A 22,800-nucleotide genomic window follows, 5' to 3' on the forward strand; every position below is an offset into this window, starting at 1 on the left:
ACTTCATAGCTGCTCTTGTATTTTGTTATCAAATCATTACCGTCAAAGAGTAGACTCTTTGGCTTCTTGAACCTATTTTCTTATTCAATAAGATCATGATTTGCGGCCTTAACTCCACCTAGAAATGCAAAGATAACAGAATCATGGGAACACGATCACTTGCACGTTCGCTTCCAAGGCATGTATCATCCTGACTTGGAGCTATATGGACTATATTGCTATTCCTTTATTTTCAATGGAAAAAAAATCCTGATCTCCCTCCCTAATAGCAGCATAGTTGTCCCTATAGACCAAGGAGTTCTGCAGTTAAAGAAGGAATCTCACCACCTTCTCCTAATTAACAGCAATTACTGTGCTATTCAATAAGATTTGATTGTGGACTCAACTCCAATTTTCCTGTCTACCGTCCATAACTCCTTGATTCCCTTGTTATTCAAAAATGCGTCTAACTGGACCTTAAGTATGTTCTAGACGCACATGCCATTGCTTTCCTAGGGGGAGAGAATGCAAAAGATTAATAATCCGCAGAGAAAATATTCTGCCTCATCTCAATGTCTGACCACCTTCTGAGACTATGCCCTCAGACCCAGATTCTCCCTTGAGGGAGACATTCTCTCAGCATCCATCCTGTCAAACCCCAGAGAATTTTGTATGTTTCAGTGAGAACATCTCTCATTCTTGTAAACCCCAATGAGTATAATCACAGCAGTCAAAATACTACCAGGGCTGCAGGCAGATCTACCTCTGAAAGTCTTGAAAGTGGCTGCAAAAGTTCACTAATAGGAGTGAGGATTGAAGACAATTCATGCAAGTAAAATGGAAAGAAATGGTGAAAAGCCACTCCTCTGCTTACAGGCTAGTTCTCTCCTTTGTTTGCTGCTGATAGACTTCACTGATCTACCAGAGGATGTTCAGGAAAGACAGGGCAGGACAGAATGGCACGGGTGGCTCTGTGTATCATGGAGAGCTTTGCATTTCTGGAGAAAGAGGATTCCCCAGAAGGATCAAGGCCAGAATATCGATTTGACTGGAGCTAAGAAACAGAAAAGGTGCAAATACATTGTTTGGATTAATGTTTTTATTTTAGCATTTATTGCCCATGGCTAGTTGTCCAGGAGAAGGTGGTGAGCTGCCTTCTTGAACTGCAGCACTCCTTGGTCTATTGGGACAACTATGCTGTTATTAGGGACGGAGTTCAGGATTTTTATCCATTGACAATAAACGAATATCGATTATAGTCCATGTAGTTCCAAGTCAAGATGGCACGTGGCTTGGAAGGGAACTTGCAAGTGGCCATGTTTCCATGATTCTGGTGGTAAGAGGTTGTGGATTTGGAAGGGTCTGTTGTAAGAGGCTTGATGAGCTACTCCTAGTGCACCTTGTAGATGGTACACACTAGCATCAGTAGGCCATCAACTAGTGGGAATGATGTAGGGGAGCTGACTTAGAAGGGAATTACAGTTAGAAGGAAATTAAGTGCAAATGATTATTGAGTAGTTATAAAGGGGATTAAATATCTGAATATAAAGTAGATAATAGTTGTTTAAAGAACATTGGGGGAGGGGGCAAGAGTTCCTTGAATGTGTTTGAGAAGCTTCTGCGCTAATCTGTCTCCAACCCAGTGAAAAAAGAAGTACTGCTTGACAATGGGAAAGGATAATGAGCAATCCAGAGAAGAATAAGTAATTAGCGTAAAGCCAACTTCAATGGCAGTAAGAAGGGATCTGGGCTGAATTTAACTGGAGTCACAGGTTAGTGGGAATAACAGTAGCTACACTGGCCTGCCTTCAAAGAAGAGATGATTCGAGTACAGACGAGGTACATTCCCTCAAGTGAAAGGTAAGACAAAAAAATCCGAGTTCCGTGGGTGAAAAAGAGAGAAATGAAGCTTAAAAAAGCAAGGTGTGTCTAGAATCTATTTTGGGGAGGAAATACAGTAGAAAGCAGGCACTATATAGAAGCTTTAGAAGGGACATGAAAAGCAAATGACAAACAAAGATGTGGCATGAAAGGAGACTAACCGTTAACATAATGGTGAATCCCGAAGCCTTCGCTTGGCATATAAGGTCAAAAGTCACAGAACACCAGGTTTTTGTCCAACAGGCTTATTTTAAAAAAGCAAGCTTTTGAAGCTCAGTTCCTTCCTCAGGCATGGTGTGAGAGTGAGGTTATAAGACACGGTAAAGATAAGCCCAGCAACTACAAACTGATCACTTTAACATCAATTATGGATGAAAATCAAAACAAGACCCATAATTTTAAGGTGATAGGAGAAACATTTAAAAGCAATTTGAGGGGCAACTTTTTCACAGACAGTGATTCTTATGTGGAATGAACTGCCAGAGGAAATGGTAGGTGCATGTATAGTTACAATACTTAAAAGATATTTGGACAGGTATATGAACAGGAAATGTTTATAAGGGTCTGAGCCAAATGCAGACAAATAGGACTAGTTTAGTTTGGGAAACTTGGTTGGCATGGATGAGTTGGACCAAAGGGTCTGTTTCCATGCTGTATGAAAACTCTAGAAATAATCATTTGGGACAGATTTATTCATCACATGGACAAATGTGGATTAATTAAGGAAAGCCAGCGTGAACTACTTGAAGGATGATCATGTTTAAACAATTTTTAAAAAAAAAAGTTAACAGAAATGTTTGATCATGGTAATGTGATGTGATGTGGCGTGCATGGATGTAAGGACAGAAGAAATTGGAGCAGAGCATTCAGTTCCTCAAGCCTGCCCTTCATACAATAAGATCATGGCTGCCCCTGTCTCCTTTCGTAGCCCTCAACTCCTTGATGTTTCAGAACTCTCTACCTGTTCTTTAAGAACTTTCTATGATCTCACCTCCATAACAATCTGGTGGTACAGAATTGCAGACAGTCACTACCTCTGGGAGAAGAAATTTGTTTACATCACTGTTTTAGGTTAATGATTGCCCCATCCCCACCCTGCATCCTTATACTGTAACTATGAAAATGTAGCTCAAGAAATACCTTCTCAATATCTACCCTGTCAAGCTCCCTTAAAATCTTGTATATTTCAATAAGATCACACAGTATTCTTCTAAATTCCAATGAATGAAAGTCTAACTTGTTTGGCCTTTCTTAATTAGTCACCCTGTTCATTCCAGGATTCAGCTGAATGAATGCTTTTGAACTGCCATCAGGGATCAAAACAGTACACAGTATTCCAGGTGTGGCCTGACTAATTTACATTTTACTTTTACATTTGCCACAAGACTTCATTATTTTTAAACTCAAACTTACTAACAATAAAGCTAAAATTCAATTTGCTGCCTTAATCACTTTGTGCACCCACATGCTAACTTTTTCTGTTTCAACGAGCAATAACACCTAGATCTCTCCATGCTGCTTTTCTTTTTCTTTTTGGAGTCTCTCTCCATTTAAATAATCTATTTTTTGATTCTTCCTATGACTTTGCTATGTTTTCCATCTGTCAAATGTTTGTCCAAGACTGAAACCAATTATATATTCCCTTACAGATTCCTTATGTTCTCATCACAACATGCCCTCCCACTACTTTTATAACTTCACATTTGAAAATATTACCGTTTCTCCAAGTCAACAATGTGAGAGGTAAATAACTGAAGTTCTAGGACTCATTGTTGAAGCACTGCACTAGTTATATGTTTGCAACATGTAAAAGACTTATTGATCCTAACTCTATCTTCCGTATATTAACCACTCCTCAAATCATGCTAATATATAATCCCCAATACTGTGAGCTTGCGTCTTGTGCAAAACCTTTTATGTGCTACCAAGTTGAATGTTTTCTGGAAATCCAAATATACTGCATTTATCAATTTAATTCTGAAGAAAGGTCACTGAACCTGAAATGTTAACGCTGCTTTCATTCCACAAATGCTGCCAGACCTGCTGAGTTTTTCCAGCAATTTCTGTTTGTAGTCAGGAGCAATGTTAACTCACTAAAGACTGAAAGTGAGGATGTTGTCAGTGACTGTGGGGAAATGGCAGACATGTTGAATAATTACTTTCCCTCAGTATTTACTGTAGAAAAGGAGGATAGCTTGTCTGAGGGAATTGTGAGACTGGGAGCAGGGACTGACTAGAATTAATATTAATAAAACATCGTAATCAGGATATTAATAGAGCTAAAGAATGACAAATCCCTGGGACCTGACAGTTACTGTCCGAGGGTATTGAACTCGAGAGCACTTTGCAAATACTCTAACTTTAATCTTTGAGTTCCTCAGGTACAGGAGTTGTTACGCTGAATTTAAAAATTGCACGTCATTCTGATTTTTAAGAAGGATGAAGGAGGTAAACCAGGGAATTACAGAGGAGGGTATTAAAGCTTTGGGCCAAAGGGCCTGTTTTCATACTGTATGCTCTATGACTCTATTACCAGTTAGCCTAACATTTGTGGTCGGAAATGATTGGCATCTATAAATTGAGGAAAGGATAACTGAACAGCTTGAAAGTTTTTAGTTAAGCAGGGAGAGCTGGCATCGAATCATGAGAAATAGGTCATGCCTGAGAAGTCTCATTACATTTTTTGCAGAGTTGACTAAGGTAGTGGACAAGGGAAAGTCTAGGAATGTTGTTTATATCAAATGCCTTCTGGAAATCCATTAAGTCCCATGTAAGAGCCTGTTAACTAAGGTAGAAGCCCAGAGAATAGAGAACAAATTATAGACACGGCTGAGAAACTGAGTGACAGGCAATAGGAAGTAGGGAAAGTGGGTAGGTACTCAAACTGGCAAGATGTGACCAGTGGTGCCCCACAAGGATGTGTGTTAGGGCCTCAATTATTCACATGATGTATTAATGATTTGAATAATGGCATAGAAAGTTATATATCCAAATTTGTTAATGACAAATTTGCTGCATACAGTGTAGATGATATCATAATCTGTCAATATCCTTTTACAATTTTAAATAAATGGGCAAAATGATAACAAATGGAGCTCAATGTTAGCAAGTGTGAGGTTAGATGTTATGAAGTTAAATGCAATGGATGTCCACAGAAGTTTGGTGATTCAGGTGCCTAGATCTTTAAAATGTAACAAACAGTTACAGAAGATAATCAAGAAAGCTAATGGAATGCTGACCTTAATGTTTAGAGGACTGGAGTAGAAGGATGCAAAAGTTGTGCAGCAATTTTATAAAACCCTGGTTAGACGCCAATTGGATGACTGAACAGATCTAGGCAATGATGTATTGGCCTTGGAGGAAGTACAATGTAGGTTTACAAGAATAGTACCTAAACTTCAGGGATTAATATATAAGGAGCGATTACAAATTAGGTCTGTTTTCTCTAGAATTTAGAAGCTTAAAGGATGATCCAGCTGGAGTCTTCAGGATATTAAGAAGAAAGTACAGATAAACTATTTCCACATTTTGGGGATTCTAGAACTCGGGGGTGTAGTCTGAGAATTAGGGTTAGATCATTCAGGAGAGATGTTAGGAAGCATTTCTACACGCACAGGGTTATAGAAGTTTGGAACTGTCTTCCACAAATGGCAATTGATGCAGGATCAGTTGTTAGTTTTAAATCTGAGACCGATAATGTTTTGTTAAACAAAAGTATGAAGAGATATGGGCCAAAGACAGGTAGTTGGAGTAAGGCCACAAATAAACCATAATCTCCTTGAATGGTGGAAGATGCTGGCGGTATCGTGGCGTATTCCTTTTTGTGAGTTACTAGTTGGCGCTACAGTGGTAATGGCACTAGGCCCAAACTAATGCTCTGGGTTCAAATATCAAGGCAGCTGGTGGAATTTAAATTCAATGAATTCATATAAGTGGGATTCAAAGTTAGACGCAACAATGGTGACCATGAAACTAGTTAGAACATAGAACATAGAACAGTACAGCACAGAACAGGCCCTTCAGCCCACAATGTTGTGCCGACCATTGATCCTCATGTATGCACCCTCAAATTTCTGTGACCATATACATGTCCAGCAGTCTCTTAAATGACCCCAATGACCTTGCTTCCACAACTGCTGCTGGCAACGCATTCCATGCTCTCACAACTCTCTGCATAAAGAACCTGGCTCTGACATCCCCTCTATACTTTCCACCGACCAGCTTAAAACTATGACCCCTCGTGCTAGCCATTTCTGCCCTGGGAAATAGTCTCTGGCTATCAACTCTATCTATGCCTCTCATTATCTTGTATACCTCAATTAGGTCCCCTCTCCTCCTCCTTTTCTCCAATGAAAACAGACCGAGCTCAGTCAACCTCTCTTCATAAGATAAGCCCTCCAGTCCAGGCAGCATCCTGGTAAACCTCCTCTGAACCCTCTCCAAAGCATCCACATCTTTCCTATAATTGGGCGCCCAGAACTGGACGCAGTATTCCAAGTGCGGTCTAACCAAAGTTTTATAGAGCTGCAACAAGATCTCACGACTCTTAAACTCAATCCCCCTGTTAATGAAAGCCAAAACACCATATGCTTTCTTAACAACCCTGTCCACTTGGGTGGCCATTTTAAGGGATCTATGTATCTGCACACCAAGATCCCTCTGTTCCTCCATGCTGCCAAGAATCCTATCCTTAATCCTGTACTCAGCTTTCAAATTCGACCTTCCAAAATGCATCACCTCGCATTTATCCAGGTTGAACTCCATCTGCCACCTCTCAGCCCATGATTGTTATAAAAACCCATCTGGTTCACTGATGTCCTTTTTAGGGAAAGAAATCACTCATCCTTACCTGATCTGGCCTGTGTAACTCCAGACCCACAGCCCCGTCCCACTCAGTTCAGTGTCAAATAGCAATGGGCAGCAAATGTAGTCCTCATGGTGACCTCCGTGTTCGATTGTAAAGATATGAAGAATATGATGGGTAGCAACTTGTTATTCTGTTGATAGTTGATTTCTTTGTTAAAGGGTTTGTTTCAAAGGGTTTGTTTCAAGTACTTCGGTTTGGGTAAGGGAGGAAGGCTTATTTTTGTCATTTGTCATACTTTGAATAATACAGCTCATGCTGAGCTTGTGCTTTCTGTGTCTGGATGTAGCAAAAAGAGGGATGCTGATTGTACCTTGAGTCTAATGGATAGACCAACACTAGTCATTGATTTCCTTAATTCAGTTCCTTGATAATTCATTACAAAGGAGGTACATTGTGTCACCTGTAAAGTCATTTAATGGGCTGCATAAAACTGATACAGCAGTGACTTTCCCTGAACTAGTATTCCAGTAATAGTGACTTAGTGTGATATGGAACTTTGAGTAGGAATTGTGGAATTCGAGATGTTTGGTGCTTCAAATCAAGTTAAAATCAACTTAAAACATGTGGTGTGGGCTTTTTAACTACAATTTTTTGATTAAAATTGAGTATTAGTTCCATAAGTTTCCTTTTCAATGTTTGTTCTTCTTGTATCGGTTTTATCTTTCATTTCATGGCTCGGTCATTGTGACTCAGGGACAGGTAGTTAATATACAGCTGAGGTTCCTACCACCAATGACTTGTAACTGGGTGAATTAGAATGGCCTGTGCCATCTCATTCAGTCTGAAAGTATTGTTTGGGTTGAAGGGGTAGCCATTGTGGTTTTGCTATTTCAGCTCACTGAATGCTGAGATGATTTTAAATGTTCAATGTGTTCTTGTGGTTTTGCATTGCAGATGGAAGAGCGAAGGGACAGTATGCTTGAGACAGCTAAACAGTGTTTTCTGTCAGCAACACACTGTGAAGGAGATGGTGATGAAGAGGAGTGGCTCATTCACTACATGTTGGGCAAGATAGCAGAAAAGCAGAAACAGCCCCCAAGGGATTACCTGGAACATTACAAGCAGGTCAGTATGGATTTTTGTTTCTAGTGGTTCCTTGTACAATATTAAATTTCTTGACATTGGAGGAGCCTCAATCTTTTATATCTTTTTAAAAAAAACACTGGGGCTGAATCAGTAAAATCATGAGTGGTGGCCTGATTTGCGAAATTGCTATGTTTTCAGTCGACATCTTCTATAATGTGCAAATTAACGTGGGAGAGTATGCTCTGGCCTGTTCATTTAAGAGGTTGCTCTCGCGTACCAATAGATCTAGATAATCCTGTGTACAGAGGGCGGACTAACTTGTAGAATTTAGCAGCAAATTTATGCAATGCTCCATAGCATTTACTTGAGCCTTTGGATGAAATGTTATAACTGGTGATTGTCATCCCTGATGTAGTCCTTATCTTTTAACTACAGTCAGTTGTCAGAGCTGTACAAGCTCGAACAGTACAATATCAACAATAATTATCAAAATCATTCAACCTTGTAATCTTGATTTATTCATATATAACTCCGGAGTAATCCTTCTGTTTCCGCACATGTGCATCAATGTCTGTAAGGTTTTGGAGTAGATCTGTAGCTCGGGTTGTGGTTGTTGAGGTTGGTTGGCTTGCTGAGCTGGTTTGTTGTTCTGCAGACATTTCGTTACCATGCTTGGTAACATCCTTAGTGCAACCTCTGATGAAGCATTGGTGTGTTTTCTCGCAGGCTTTTAAACTCTGGGGTCCATTGCGATGGATTGCCTCACTTATGGTTTTCCTTCGTAGTGGAATGTATATGGGGTCGAGTTCAATGTGTTTATTAATAGCCTGCTTCGTGGAGTGCCATGCTGCCAGGAATTCTCGTACTTGTCTCTGCCTAGCCTGTCCCAGGCTCTTGGCATTGTCCCAGTCAAAGTCGTGGTTCTCCTTGTCCATGTGGATTGAGATGAGTGAGTTTTGGTCATGTCTTCTTTTGTAGTCAATTGGTGTTCATGTGCTCTTGTTGTTAGTTTCCTTCCTGTTTGTCCGATGTAGTGTTTCTTGCAGCCTCTGCAGGGGATCTTGTAAATGACGTTGGCCCTGTCCATGGCAGGGAGTGGGTCTTTAGCTCCGGTGAACACTTGTCGTGGGGTTGATGTGGGTGTGTGTGCCACTGTGATGCCCAGTGGTTGTAGAAGTCTTGAGGTGAGTTCTGTCGTGTTCCCTATGTAGGGTAGTCTGTGTGTGTGTTGGGGCATGTAGAATCTTTCAGCATCAGAAACAGCGGAACAACAAACCAGTGTCTTGCACCTAAATTGGTAGATTCCCAACAGTCTGCCATCTCAGGAGCAGAATATTAAAAGGCTGAGAGCACAGTTGATTAAGTTGCGAGGGGCAGTCAGTGATAGTCCTGGGGCCAATTCTGTAGGGGCATGCATTCACATCTCACCATGGCACCCAATAATTTTAATTCAATTCATGAATAAATCTTTAATTCAAAGCTCATGTCGGTAATAGTGATCATCTGATTTTCATTAATTGCCATTTTAAACCCATCTTTTTCACTAAAGTCCTTAGCTATTCTGGGTTCCGGGTGACTCTAGACTCATAGCAAATGGCTGTCACCTAACTACCCTCTGAAATGGCTTAACAAAGTACCCCATTCACAGACAGTTAGGAATGGGCAACCAGTGTTTGCATAGCCAGTGGTACCTATAGTTGTTCCGAAAAAAAAAATACAAATAGCCTAACTGTATTCTTGATTCTTGTAGAAAACAGTGAAAATTTATTGCCTTGGTGTTTTGTATTTGAACTCCTGTTTTGCATATCATACTAAATAGGTTCTTAATTTTGTTGGTCTTGATCATTTTTATAATTCCCATAATTAGACTTGACGAGGGCTTAAATTTGGCTGCTATCATTGTGCTACCTAATGTTTCACTCTTTTATCGGTGAAGATTCATCCAACCCCTCACTTTATTGAGGCATCATCATGGAAGTTAATCCCAGAGAAAAGAAAGAGAAATGCCAGTGGGCTGTTGCAAGTCAAGGAGTGTCCTATGGTGGGATTTTCAGCAGCTACAAAACCGACTAATTGAAGTTGAATCACGGGGAGATTGGAATTTATTCTCTTTAGTATCACAAGTATCATTATGAAAAAATACAGAACAGCAGATGTCTTGCTTCAAGGTCTTTGTATATGCTGTCAAGAGTTGCTTGTGCAAATGAGAGTGACTCTTGCAGTTATTTTCTACTTGACTCCTTATTTGACTATTGAGGTATTTGCATATAGGGTGGAGTGATGTTAGTGTGAGCTGTTGTGGATGCTGGCTGAAGGGGATAAAGTTGAAAGGTGTGATTGGTGAGAGACTATGCTGAATTGTGTACCTGTCCAAACCATTTCATCAGAATGAGATGGAAACCTAAAAGGAGTTTGGGGGAATTCCTGACCTTTTTGTAAATTCTGTTTGTTCACTCAAAATATACCCGGTTTTAAGAAGAGGTAAAACACTCGAGCCCATCCTGTATAATAGACAATTTGGTGTCTCAGTGCTATGGCTGTCCAGAATTATATTCAGTAGTTTGTTCAACTCTGATTTTAATAACTTACAGGAAATGCTTGGAGGCAAGGAGGCAGAATGGATTCTGGTTGGGAGACTTCAATGTCCATTATCATTGGCTAGGCAGCACCAGTACTGATGGAATTAGTCAAGCCCAAAAGGACTGCTGTACTGGGTTTGCTGTAGGTATTGAGGGAACCGACAAGAGGGAAAAACATACTTGCCCTCATTCTCAACGCCCAACCTGCCGTTGATGTATCTGTCAAGACAACATCTGGAAGAGTAAACGCTGCAGTCTGTGTGGAAGTAGAGTCCCGTCCTCATATTGAGAATACCCTCCAACCATGACCACCATGCTAAATAAGATAGACTTCAAACAGATCTAGCAACTGAAGACTGGGCATCCTTGAGGTGTTTGGGTCATTGAAAGCACCAGATTTCTTTTGAATCATTCATGGATTTGGCTGCTGCTGGCTGAGTCAGCCTTTATTCCTCAAACATAGTTGTCCTTTAGAAGGAAATGTACACTAACAAAAACTGCAACCTCATAGTCTAGCACAGATCTCATTCTAATACTACCCTTCCCATCAAACTAGGAGTTCACTTTGGTTCAATGACAAGTATAGGAGTTCATGCCAAGGGTAGGACCAGATATGCCTAAAAGTGAGATGAGGCTGCAACACAGGATTAGTAAGGTCTCAAATAGCGTAAGCAGCAAGTGCTAAACTGGGATAATTCGACAACCAAAGGGTCAGGTCTAAGCTCTGCAATCCTACCACATTTGGTTGTAAGTAATGGTGGACAATCAAACAACTGGATGGAGAAGGTGGCTCCAAAAATGTCCCCATCCTAAATGATGGGGCAGCCCGGCGTAAGATAAGGCTACGAATGATCAGGCTGAAACATTTAATCAATATTCAGCCAGAAGTGACAAGTGGATAATACATCTCAGCCTCCTCCAGAGTCATACAGCAGAGAAAAGGCCCTTTGACCCATCAACTTCCCAGGCACCGCAGATGTGGAATGAATCAAAATGGCTGAACTCTGCGTGATATCAAGAAATGGTGCAAAGGCTATGGGCCCTGACAACGTTCTAGCTATAGTCCTGAAGACTCTGTTCCAGAACTCGCTCTGGCCCCAGCCAAGCTGTTTTAGTACAGCTACAACACTGACATTGACTCTGCAGGAGTTAGTGTTAGGGTTTCCCAGATATGCGCTGTGCATATCAAGGAGGACCACTCAACCCTGCCTGTTACTGCTCCATTATTTGGCTTTCTCTCATCAGTGAATTGGAGGGGAGGCAGTGGTCTAGTAGGATGATTGCTAGACTATTAATCCAGAAATTTGGCTAATGTTCTGGGAACCCAGGTTCAAATCCATTCACACCAGTCAATGGAATTTGAATTTGATTAAAAAAACAAATCTGCAACTAAGAATCTACTTATGACCATGAAACCATTGTTGATTAGCGAGTTTTGAGAAGATTTGTAGCTCAGGTTGAGGTTCTGGATGTGAGTTTGCTCGCTGAGCTGGAAGGTTAGTTTTCAGATGTTTCGTCACCATTCTAGGTAACATCATCAGTGAGCCTCCGACGAAGCGCTGGTGTTATGTCCCGCTTTCTATTTATCTGTTTAGGTTTCCTTGGGTTGGTGATGTCATTTCCTGCGTTGGTGATGCCATGTCCTGTTCTTTTTCTCAGAGAATGGTAGATTGGCTCCAAATCAATGTGTTTGTTGATGGAGTTCCTGTTGGAATGCCATGCTTCTAGGGCACCAACCCAAGGAAACCTAAACGGATAAACAGAAAGCAGGATGTAACACCAGTGCTTTGTCGGAGGCTCACTGATGTTACCTAGAATGGTGACGAAACATCTGAAAACTAACCTTCCAGGTCAGCGAGCAAACTCGCATCCAGAACCATTGTTGATTATTGAAAAACCTGCCTGGCTCACTTGCTGTAGTTTACATGTGACTCCAGACCCACAGTAATGTGGTTGACTCTCAGCTGCTCTCTGAAATGGCCTAGTAAGCCATTCAGTTGAATCAAATTGTGATGAAGTCTCAACAAAGAAATGAAACCAACAAACCACTTGACATTGACCGATGTACCTGAAAAGACAACAGCAGAAACAGTCCTGTCAACACTGCAAAGTCTTCCTTCCTAACATCTGGGAGCTGGTGCCAAAACTGAGATGTGTCTCACAGACTATTCAAGCAACAGCCTGACATAGCCAGACTCATGGAATCGTACCTGACAATGTCCCAGTCATCACCATCCCTGGATATGTCCTGTCCCACTGGCAGGTCAGACCCAGCAGAGGTGGCAGCACAGTGGTATATAGTTGGGAAGAAGTTGACCCAGAAGTTCTCAATATTGACTCCCGATCCCATGAAGTCTCATAGTCTTGAGTAAAACATGAGGAAGGAAACCTGCTTACAACGTAAACTCCCTCAGCTGATGAATCAGTACTCCTCCAAGTTGGAAGAAGCACTGAGGTGGCAAGGGCACAAAATGTACTCTGGGCGGGGAGATTTCAATATTCAGCACCAAGAGTGGTTTGGCAGCAGTACTGATTGAGCTGGTTGGGTCCTACAGGACATAGCTACTGGACTATGTCTGTAGCAGGTGGTGAAGGAACCAGTAAGAGGGAATAAACATATCTGACATCATCCTTACCAGTCTGCTGGCTGCAAGTGCACCTGTCCATTGTAGTATCGGTAAGAGTGACCACTGCACAGTCTTTGTTGGGACGATATCCTGCCTTCACGTTGAGAATAACTCCCATTGTGTTGTGTGACATCGTCACCAGGCTAAATGAGACAGAATTCACACAGATTTAGCATCTCAAGACTGGGCATTCATGAGGCTCAGTGGGTCATCATCAAAAACAGAACTGTATTCCCAGCACAATCTGCAATCTCATGGCATGGCATATCACCCACTCAACCGTTAACACCAAGCCATGTGATTTTAGAAGGAGCAGCATCAGGCATACCTAAAATTCAGATGTCAGCCTGTTGAAGCCACCAAACAACATAAGCAGCAAGTGAGAGAGCTAAGTGATCCCACGACCAATGGATCCAATCTAAGCTCTGCAGTCCTACCACATCCAGTCACGAATGGTGATGGACAATTTGACAACTTGCTGGAGGAGGTGGCTCTACAAATATCCCCATCCTGAATGATGGAAGAGTCCAGTACATTCGTGCAAAAGATATAGTTGAAACATTTGCAGCAATCTTTAGCCAGAAGTGCCAAGGAGAGGATCCAGCTCAACCTCCCTGTAGAGATCCTTAGCGTTACAGTTATGTCTTCAGCTAACTCTGTTCCTGACCTCATTAGAACCTGTAGATGTTGTGTTTGCTAAGCTGGGAGGTTTGATAGCAGACATTTTGCCCTCTTACTAGGTGACATCTTTAGTGCTGCAGAGCTTCCTGTGACGCGCTGTTGGCATGTGCTGGTTCGAATTTATCTGGCCTGGGTTTTGCTGTTTCTGGTTAACTGGAGTCCGTAGATGAATGCAAAACCTCCAAGAATTCCCTGGCTGTACAGACCAGGCTAGCAAAAACCAGATCATATAAATTCGAACTGGCACAAGACAGCAGGGGGGAAAAAATGTCTGCTGTCAAACCTCCCAGCTTGGGTGAACTATAAACAGCTAAAACCAGCACCCGAGCTACAAATCTTCACTCAAACCCTGACCATTAGAGCCTCGTTTAAACATGGAAAAAAAAAAGCTGAATTCTTGACATCCAGGCCATATCCAACTGAGGGAGCCCTAGCAAAACTAGAATCAATGGGAATCTGGGGGAACTCTCTGCACTGGTTAGAGTCATACCTGGTACGTAGCAAGATGGCTGTGGTTGTTGGAGTTCAGCTCCAGGACATCTGTGCAGGAGTTCCTCAGGGTAGTGTCCTCTGCCCAGCCATCTTCAGCTGCTTCATCAATGACCTTCCCTCCATCATACGGTCAGATTTGGTGATGCTCCACTTCACCAATGATTGCTTGATTGAGCAATCTTCAACACCATTCCTCAGATACTGATGCAGTCCCTGTTCAATTGCAGCAAGATCTGGATGGTATCCATGCCTGGGCTGGCAAATACCATTCACATCCCACAAATGGCAGGCTATGACCATCACGAATAAGAAACAATCTGACTACCTTTCCTTGACCTTAAATGATGTTACCATTGCTGAATCCCCCACTTTCAAGATCCTGGGGGTTACCATTGACCAGAAACTGAAATTACCAAATGGACTCTGGCTACAAGGGCAAGTCAGGGGCTAGGAATACTGCAGTAAATAATTCACCACCTGACTCCCCAAACCTGTCCACTGTCTAGAAGGCACAAGTCAGGAGTGTGATGGAATACTCCCCACTTGGCTGAATGATTGCAGCCCCATCAACACTCAAGAAGCTTGAACCATTATAGACAAAGCAGCCTGCTTGTTTGGCACCACATCATTGTTAGTTCACTGTCACTGGGTCAAAATTCTGGAATTCCCTCCCTCAGGACATTGTGAGTCAATGTACAGCATGTGGATTGCAGCGGTTCAAGAAAGTCAGCTCACCACCACCTTCTCAAGGGCAACCATGGACAAGCAATAAATGCTCGCCCAGCCAGCAGCGTGCACTTCCCCACGATTGAATTAAAAGCTAAAGAATTAATGGATAACAACCATGTTATCAGGCAGCGCTTGTTGAGCAATAACCTGTTCGATGACACCCAGCTTGGGTTCAACCAGGGCCCCTCACCTCCTCATCTCATTTCAGCCTTCTTTCAGGCATGGACAAAAGAGCTGAATTCCAAAGGTGAGAGTGACTGTCCTTGACATCAAGGTTACATTTGATCAAGTGTGGCAATAGGGTCTAGAGTTGATGGGAATTGGAGAAAAGCTTGTTATTTGGATTTGGAATTCACACCTAGGAAGTTGGTTGTGGTTGTTGGAGGTCAGTCATCTCAGGTACAGGACATCTCTGGAGGAGTTCCTCAGGGCAGTACCCTAGGCCCAACCATCTTCAGCTGCTTCATCAATGACTTTCTCTCCATCATAAGCTCAAGAGTAGGGATGCTTACTGCTGATTGTACAACATTCCATACCATTTGAGACTCCATCCATACTAAAGCAGTCAGTGTCCAAAAGTGGCAACACCTAGTGACTATCCAGTTTTGAGCTGATGTGGCAAGTGACATTCACATCATGCAAGAGCCCGGCAATAACCATCTCTAACAACAGAGAATCTAAGCACTGGCCCCTGACATTCAGTGGCCATTAACATTACGGGTTCCCCTGTATCAGCATCCTAGGATTACAATTAACCAGAAAGTCAGCTGGACCAGACAAGTAAATACTGCGGCTACAAGACCAGGCCAGAATGTAGGAATCCTATAGCAAGTAACTTACTGCCTGACTCCCTAAAGCCTGTCCACCATCGACAAGGTACCATTCAGAGATTGATAGCATTCTCCCCACTTGCCTGGATGAGCGCGGTACCAATACTTGAAGTATGACACCATCCAAGGCAAAGGGTTCCACATGATTGTTTTTGGATGTGGCGTCACTCATTCCTTGCACCACTGAAACTCCGGAACAAACGTGTGTATCATCTACAAGATGCACTGCAGAAACTCAGCAATAGTTCTTAAACAGTACCTTCCAAACCCACATCTCTTTCAATTTAAAGCAACAAGGGCAGCAAACACATGGGAACGCCACCACCTGAAAATTTCCATCCCAGTCACACCCCATCTTGACTTGGGAATACAGCAACTTTGTTTTAATCAGCATCTTATGAACTGGCACTTGATAAACCGGCAAAAACTATATACCTCCAATTTTGCAAAGTTTCATTGTCACTAGATCAAAATCCTGGAGCTCCCACTTTAATAGCATTGAGATTGTCACTAGACCAATGGACAGCTCAAGGAGGCTGCTCATCACCATACCCTCGAGCAAATAGGGATGGGCATTAAATTCTGGTGTCCAACCAATTGTGCCCACGTCCCCAGACTGAATAAAAAGAAATACATTTTTGTTCTGTTTTTATAAAATTCTCTGCGCTCCCGAGCTGTCTCCTCTCCATGTCACATCAATAATCTGGCCTACCAGGTGCACGGAGTATGGCAATATTCCCACCCACCACCATTTGCTCCAGTTGCTCTGTACTTCATTTCCATGATAGTTTGTTGCAGTTATTCCTGTTACTGCACTCTGAGGTTTGTTCCCATCTGGGGTGAACCAGTTATTTTAGAATTAGGCACAGAAGTAGGTCATTTCAATATTTAGGTCTCTGGTGCTTTTCTCTCCATGAGTACTGGATTTGATCCATTTTCTCTCTCATCTGAGTCTTTAATACATTTTTTTTTTTCAAACCAACTGTCTAATTCTCAGTTTCCCATAGACTTTGCCCTGGGTCCTTTGCTGAGAGTTTCAGCTCAAGCACCATTATCCTGTGAATGTTTTTTTCCAGCTGCCTTCTGCTTTTTGTTCTAACCTGAAATTTGTACTCTTTGCTATTTTCTCTGCAACTAATAACACACTATTGCTAAACTCTTTATCATGTTGCACATCTTGGTTCCTTTGATAAATTCCTAATTTCTGAAATCTCGTTGCGTAATTGTAATCTCATCTGTGGTGACATCCCAGTGAACTTACACCCACAATTCTCAAACTGGGGTTCATGGACACTTTGAGATGACAAACTGGGGTTCATGGAGCTGGTAAAGGTGAGTGTAGGTGGGGAGGTAGGGAGGAGATAGATCCAGGGAGGATGGACAGGTCAAGTCAAGGGGGCGGGATGAGGTTAGTAGGCAGGAGACGAGGGTGGGGCTTGAGGTGGGAGGAGGGGAATAGGTGGGAGCAAGGACAGGTTAGGGAGGCAGGGACGAGCTGGGCTGGTTTTGAGATGCGGTAGGGGGAGGGGAGATTTTCAAGCTTGTGAAACCCACATTGATACCGTTGGGCTGCAGGGTTCCCAAGCGGAATATGAGTTGCTGTTCTTGCAACTTTTGGGTTGCATCGTTGAGGCAGTGCAGGAGGCCCAGGATGAACATGTTGTCTAAGGAATAGGAGGGGAAGTTGAAATGGTTCGTGACTGAGAATTGCAGTTATTTAGTGCGAACCAAGTGTAGGTGTTCTGCAAAGTGGTCTCCAAGCCTCTGCTTGGTTTCCCCAATGTAGAGGAGACCTCAACGGGACAAGCGGATGCAGTATACCACATTACCAGATGTGCAGGTGAACATCTGCTTGATGTGGAAAATCTTCTTGGGGCCTGGGATAGGGGTGAGGGTGGAGGTGTAGCACTTCCTGCGGTTGCAGGGAAAAGTGCCAGGTGTGGTGGGGCTGGAGGGGAGTGTAGAGCAGACGAGGGAGTCACGGAGAGAGTGGTCCCTCCAGAAGGCAGATGAGGGTGGGGGGGCAAAAATATCTTTGATTGTGTTGGATTGCAGATGGTGGACATGTCAGAGGATGATGTGTTGTATCCGGAGGTTGGTGGGGTGGTGTGTGAAGATGAGAGGGATTCTGTTTTGGTTATTATTGCGGGGAGGGGGTGTGAGGGATGAATTGCGGGAGACACAGTCGAGGGCATTCTTGACCACTGAGGGGGTAAGTTGTGGTCCTTGAAAAACGAGGACATCTGAGATGTATGGGAGTGGAATGCCTCATCCTGGGACCAGAAGCAGTGGAGGTGAAGGAATCAGGAATAGGGGATGGCATTTTTGCAGGAAGGTGGCTGGGAGGTGTTGTATTCTAGGTAGTGGAGAGAGTCTGGTGGCTTGAAGTGGATATTGAAATGGTTTCTAGGTGGTTGTGGGAGATGGAGACAGATGTCCAGGAAGGAGAGAGAGAGGTGTTAGAGATGGTCCAGGTGAACTTAATGTTGGGGTGGACGGTGTTGGTGAAGTGGATGAACTGTTCAAGCTCCTCGTGGGAGCATGAAGCAGCGCCGATACAGTCATCAAAGTAACAGAGGAAGAGGTGGGGTTTATGGCCAATGTAGGTACAGAAGAGGGATTGTTCCATGTAACCTACAAAGAGGCAGGCAGTTTTTTTGGTTTGGTGGTCGGGGGTCGGGATCATGATCAAGGGGGCAGTAGGAGGTTGTGTCGGAGAGTTGGCATCTGGCCTCGGCAATGTAGAGGTCAGTGTGCCATACTACAACTGTGCCTTCTACTGCCCCCTTGATATGACCCCTTACCACTCCTTGATCCTGTTCTCCTGCTGTCTCCTTTGATCATCACCTCCTACCACCCCCTTGATCATGACCACCATCCCCAACCACCAAGCCAAAAAAGGTGCAGTTGTAGTATGGCACACTGACCTCTACATCGCTGAGGCCAGATGCTAACATCCTACTGCCGCCTTGATCATGACCTCACCCCTGACCACCAAACCAAAAATCATCTCTCTGTTCTTCCTGGACCTCTGACTCCATCTCCAGCAATCACCTAGAAACTGATATCCATTTCAAGCCCACAGACTCCCACAGTCTCCTAGAATACACCACCTCCCACCCACCTTCCTGCAAAAATGCCATTCCCTATTCCCAATTCCTTTGCTTCTGCCACATCTGCTCCCAGGATGAGGCATTCCACTCCCATACATCTCAGATGTCCTCGTTATTCAAGGACCGCAACTTACCCCCTCAGTGGGCGAGAACACCCTCGACCATGTCTTCCGCATTTCCCGCAACTCATCCCTCCCAACCCTCCTCGAAATAACCACCAAAACAGAATCCCCCTCATCCTCATATACCACCTCACCAACCTCCAGATCCAATACATCATCCTCCAACACTTCTGCCATCTGCAATCCGACCCCACCACCAAAGACATTTTTCCCTCCCCACCCTATGCACCTTCCGGTGGGACCACACTCTCTCTCTGTGACTCCTTTGTCTGCTCCATGTCCCCTCCCCCTCCACCTCACCTGGCACTCTTCCCGCAGGAAGTGCTCCACCTGTCCCTACACCTCCCCCCTCACCCCCATCCCAGGCCCCAAGAAGAATTCCCACATCAAGCAGATTTTTCACCTGTACATCTGGTAATGTGGTATACTGCATCCACAGTTCCCATTGTGGTCTCCTCTACATCGGGGAAACCAAGCGAATGCTTGGAGACCGCTCTGCAGAACACCTGTGCTCGGTTTGCACTAAAACTGCACCTCCCAGTCACCAAACCATTTCAACTCCCCCTCCCATTCCTTAGATATCATGTCTATCGTGGGCTACCTGCAATGTCACAACGATGCTACCTGAAGGTTGCAGGAACAGCAACTCGTATTCTGCTTGGGAACCCTGCAGCCCAATGGTATCAATGCAGACTTCACAAGCTTCAAAATCTCCCCTCCCCCCACTGCATCCCAAAACCAGCCCAGCTTGTTCCTGCCTCCTTAACCAGTCCTTCCTCCCACCTATCCCCTCCTCCCACCTCCAAGCCCCACCTCCGTTTCCTTCCTACTAAGCTCATCCCGCTTCTCTCACCCCCCCCCCCCCCCCCGCCCCCAACCACCACTTGACCTGTCCACCCTCCCTGGACTGACCTATCTTCTCCCTACCTCCCCACCTACATTCACCTTTACTGGCTCCATCCCTGCCTCTTTGACCGGTCTGTCTCCTCTCCACCTATCTTCTCCTTTATCCATCTTCTATCCGCCTCCCCCCTCTTCCTATTTATTTCAGAACCTCCTTCCCCTCCCCCATTTCTGAAGAAGGGTCTAGCCCCGAAACATCAGCCTCCCTGCTCCTCTGCTTGGCCTGCTCTGTTCATCCAGCTGTACACCTTGTCATTTCAGAATCTCCAGCTCTGCAGTTCCTACTATTCATGGACTCTTTGCAGGGAATCCATGAAAGAATGTGAATAAGACCAATTACTGTATTAACACAAGCCATTTTTGCACTATAAGGCATGATTGTGATTTCCTTTATCCACTCAAACAGAACAACCAAGAGCCCACGCATTGGGGCCTGGTGCACTCTCACACTGCGAGCCCTGGTAAACAATTACATTTGGTGATCTTCAAACGATCTGAGGATCCCACAGGGGGAGATGATGAACCCCAAAGGCATGAAGAATGGATACATGGGACTCACAGTGGTGGAGGGGTGGGGAGGAGCCACCACATTAGCCTTTACAAGGGGCCTGGAATGACCTTCATGCTGAAATATAAGTAAGGTAACTGGAGCTAGACTAAAACTGTAGCCCCATTTGCTGGTGGTGTCCTGATGGCAGAAATGCCTGCGTGTAGCAATGATATTCCATTGCATCCAGGCTGCCAACCAGCAGACTGAGAAGAAATTCCCTAAAACCACGCAATAAGTGCGCAGTGCAGGCAGGATGTGCTGTGCAGTATTGTGAACAGTGCTGCGCATTTGAAAGCATTCAGAAGGTCATGCCTGGTGCATACTGAAAGGTGCTTTCAGGCCTCTCCAGGCATTAAGTGCATTTTCAATGTGATCTAATTGCTTTGTCCTGGGTCTGATTTATTTTTTTATTTAACCTATTTTTCAAATCAACCCGTTCAGAGACATTATTACATGTCTCAGGGACAGGAGGGATTTGAATCTGGGTCTCTTGGCCCAGGGGTAGGCTCACTACCACTGTGCTAGAAGAGAGCACCCTTCCCTGGGTCTCATGGGAATTGAAGGAAATTGGGAACAGATGGGAAAATCGAATTGAGGCCACAGATCAGCTTGTATTTAATCGTCGGGGAGGGAGACCTGTGAAGGAGGAGCTAGTGCTGACCGTGCTCCTGCTACACTTGATGCTGCCGTCATGGTTCTCACCTGAGGTTGAGAATAACATGGACAGCACCCCTGATGGTCTCCAGATCAGAACTCTAAAGTTCACATTGGAAAAACAAACCTTTAGAGTTGTCAAATTTAACTCTGCGCAAGTGCTAATTAACCCATCAATTCCTCTTATGTTCTTGCCTTACTTTGAGGAAGTTGAGGAAACTCCTGGACTCAAAATTAATTTGCAAATTCCACATTAAAATTTCTGTAAGGACTGATTTTAAAATATTGAAATCAACAAGGTCATAACATCCTAGAGTTAAATGTGAAAGGTGGGGTTGGAGCATTCACTTTTTCTGGTTTTAACATTCCACTACTTTTTTTAGAAAAACCTGCATTAAAATTTATTCCTGTGTGAAATCTGCACTTGATTATATCCCTCCAACTTTTTACAAAATTTTGATTAGTCTGCAATACATTCCTTTATATTTGTTCATTGTATGTGAGCCTGTCTGGCAAAGCTGCCATTTATTGCTTATCCCAAATTTGCCCTTGAATGCAGCAATGAACTGCTGCAGTGCATGTGGTGTAGGGACCCACACAGTGCTATTAGGGAAGGTGTTCTGGGATTTTGATGAAAAAACAGTGAAAGAATGACTATCTAGCTCCAAGTTGGAGCCACATGCTTCTCATAGTGAAGCATCCATTCTCTGCAGTATTAAAAATACTTGTGTTCTGCCTTTGTCTTGATCAGTCACCACACTGAATTAGAAGTTTGTGGATTCAAAACTTCATTCAGAGCACACAATTTTGGCTGATACTTCACTGAAGTACCAGGGCTGCTTTACTGTTGGAAGTGCTGTATTTCAAATGAAGCTTTAAACTGAGGGTATATGTGGGAGATCCCATTGCACTAGTCAATGAAGTGCAATGGATTGCTTTCTGCAATCCAGGCCAACATTTATCTTCCAGCCAGTCACTCAAATAGATCAGCTAATTATTTATTTTAGTGCTATTTCTGGAGCTTGCTGTACATAACTGGCATGCTGTATTTCTCCACATTATAATACTGACAATGTTTTCAAATACATTGGTTGTGAATCAAGTTTAGGGTGTCCTGAGTTCATGAAAGGCATTCTCTAAATCCGTTTTTTAAATAATCTACACTTCTTTCTGTACAGGCGGCGCACAACCTACATGAGGATGCAGCACATTACCCACGGAAGATCCATTACCATAATCCACCAGATCTGGCTATGGAAGCTCTTGAGGTACTGAACCAAATGGACCAAGTAAGATCTCCAGGCTCTGTGTACTCTAATATCTTCTGAGGTTGTTTCAGTGCACAAATAATTCTCAGCTTCCAGTAGATGTGGGTTAGATTACAACGATATGGATTGCATTTAAGTCTGCTAATTTTCTATTTTTATTCATTCAATTGGTAAACTTTTTTTCAGCGCCTATCATTATCAACACTTCGGGAAGATAAATCAGCCTTCCAATTGAATGAGTTATGACCTCAGAAATCCTTTGCCTTCGATATAGACAATGGAACAAAAGACATAGCATGTTTGGATATTAAAAGAAAAAGAGAAATGGAGAGTTAATTCTGTGTAATGTGTAGAAAATTTCTATTTTACTTCAGTGGAATGATTCTTTGCTTAGTTTGTTACCTCTATTTCTCCTTGAACCAATATTTTTGCAGGATGAGGAATTTCATTTGCCCGGTATTTAGTGACCTTTATATTTTTGTTTGACTTCTATGATTCA

At 43.3% G+C, this 22,800-nt stretch overlaps 1 protein-coding gene across 3 annotated transcripts in view; it reads left to right on the forward strand.

Moving 5' to 3' along the window:
- The window catches only part of cabin1 (calcineurin binding protein 1), a 412,002-nt gene that overhangs the window by 63,448 nt on the left and 325,754 nt on the right, over nt 1-22,800 (forward strand). For all 3 annotated transcript variants that reach the window (XM_059655154.1, XM_059655156.1, XM_059655155.1), the window contains exons 23-24: nt 7,622-7,792; nt 22,212-22,301. In XM_059655154.1, coding sequence (XP_059511137.1) covers nt 7,622-7,792; nt 22,212-22,301 — 261 coding nt within the window. The remainder of the gene's footprint in view (nt 1-7,621; nt 7,793-22,211; nt 22,302-22,800) is intronic.

This window comes from Stegostoma tigrinum, chromosome 26, assembly GCF_030684315.1.
Source record: "Stegostoma tigrinum isolate sSteTig4 chromosome 26, sSteTig4.hap1, whole genome shotgun sequence".
In the NCBI taxonomy this organism is placed as follows: domain Eukaryota; kingdom Metazoa; phylum Chordata; class Chondrichthyes; order Orectolobiformes; family Stegostomatidae; genus Stegostoma; species Stegostoma tigrinum.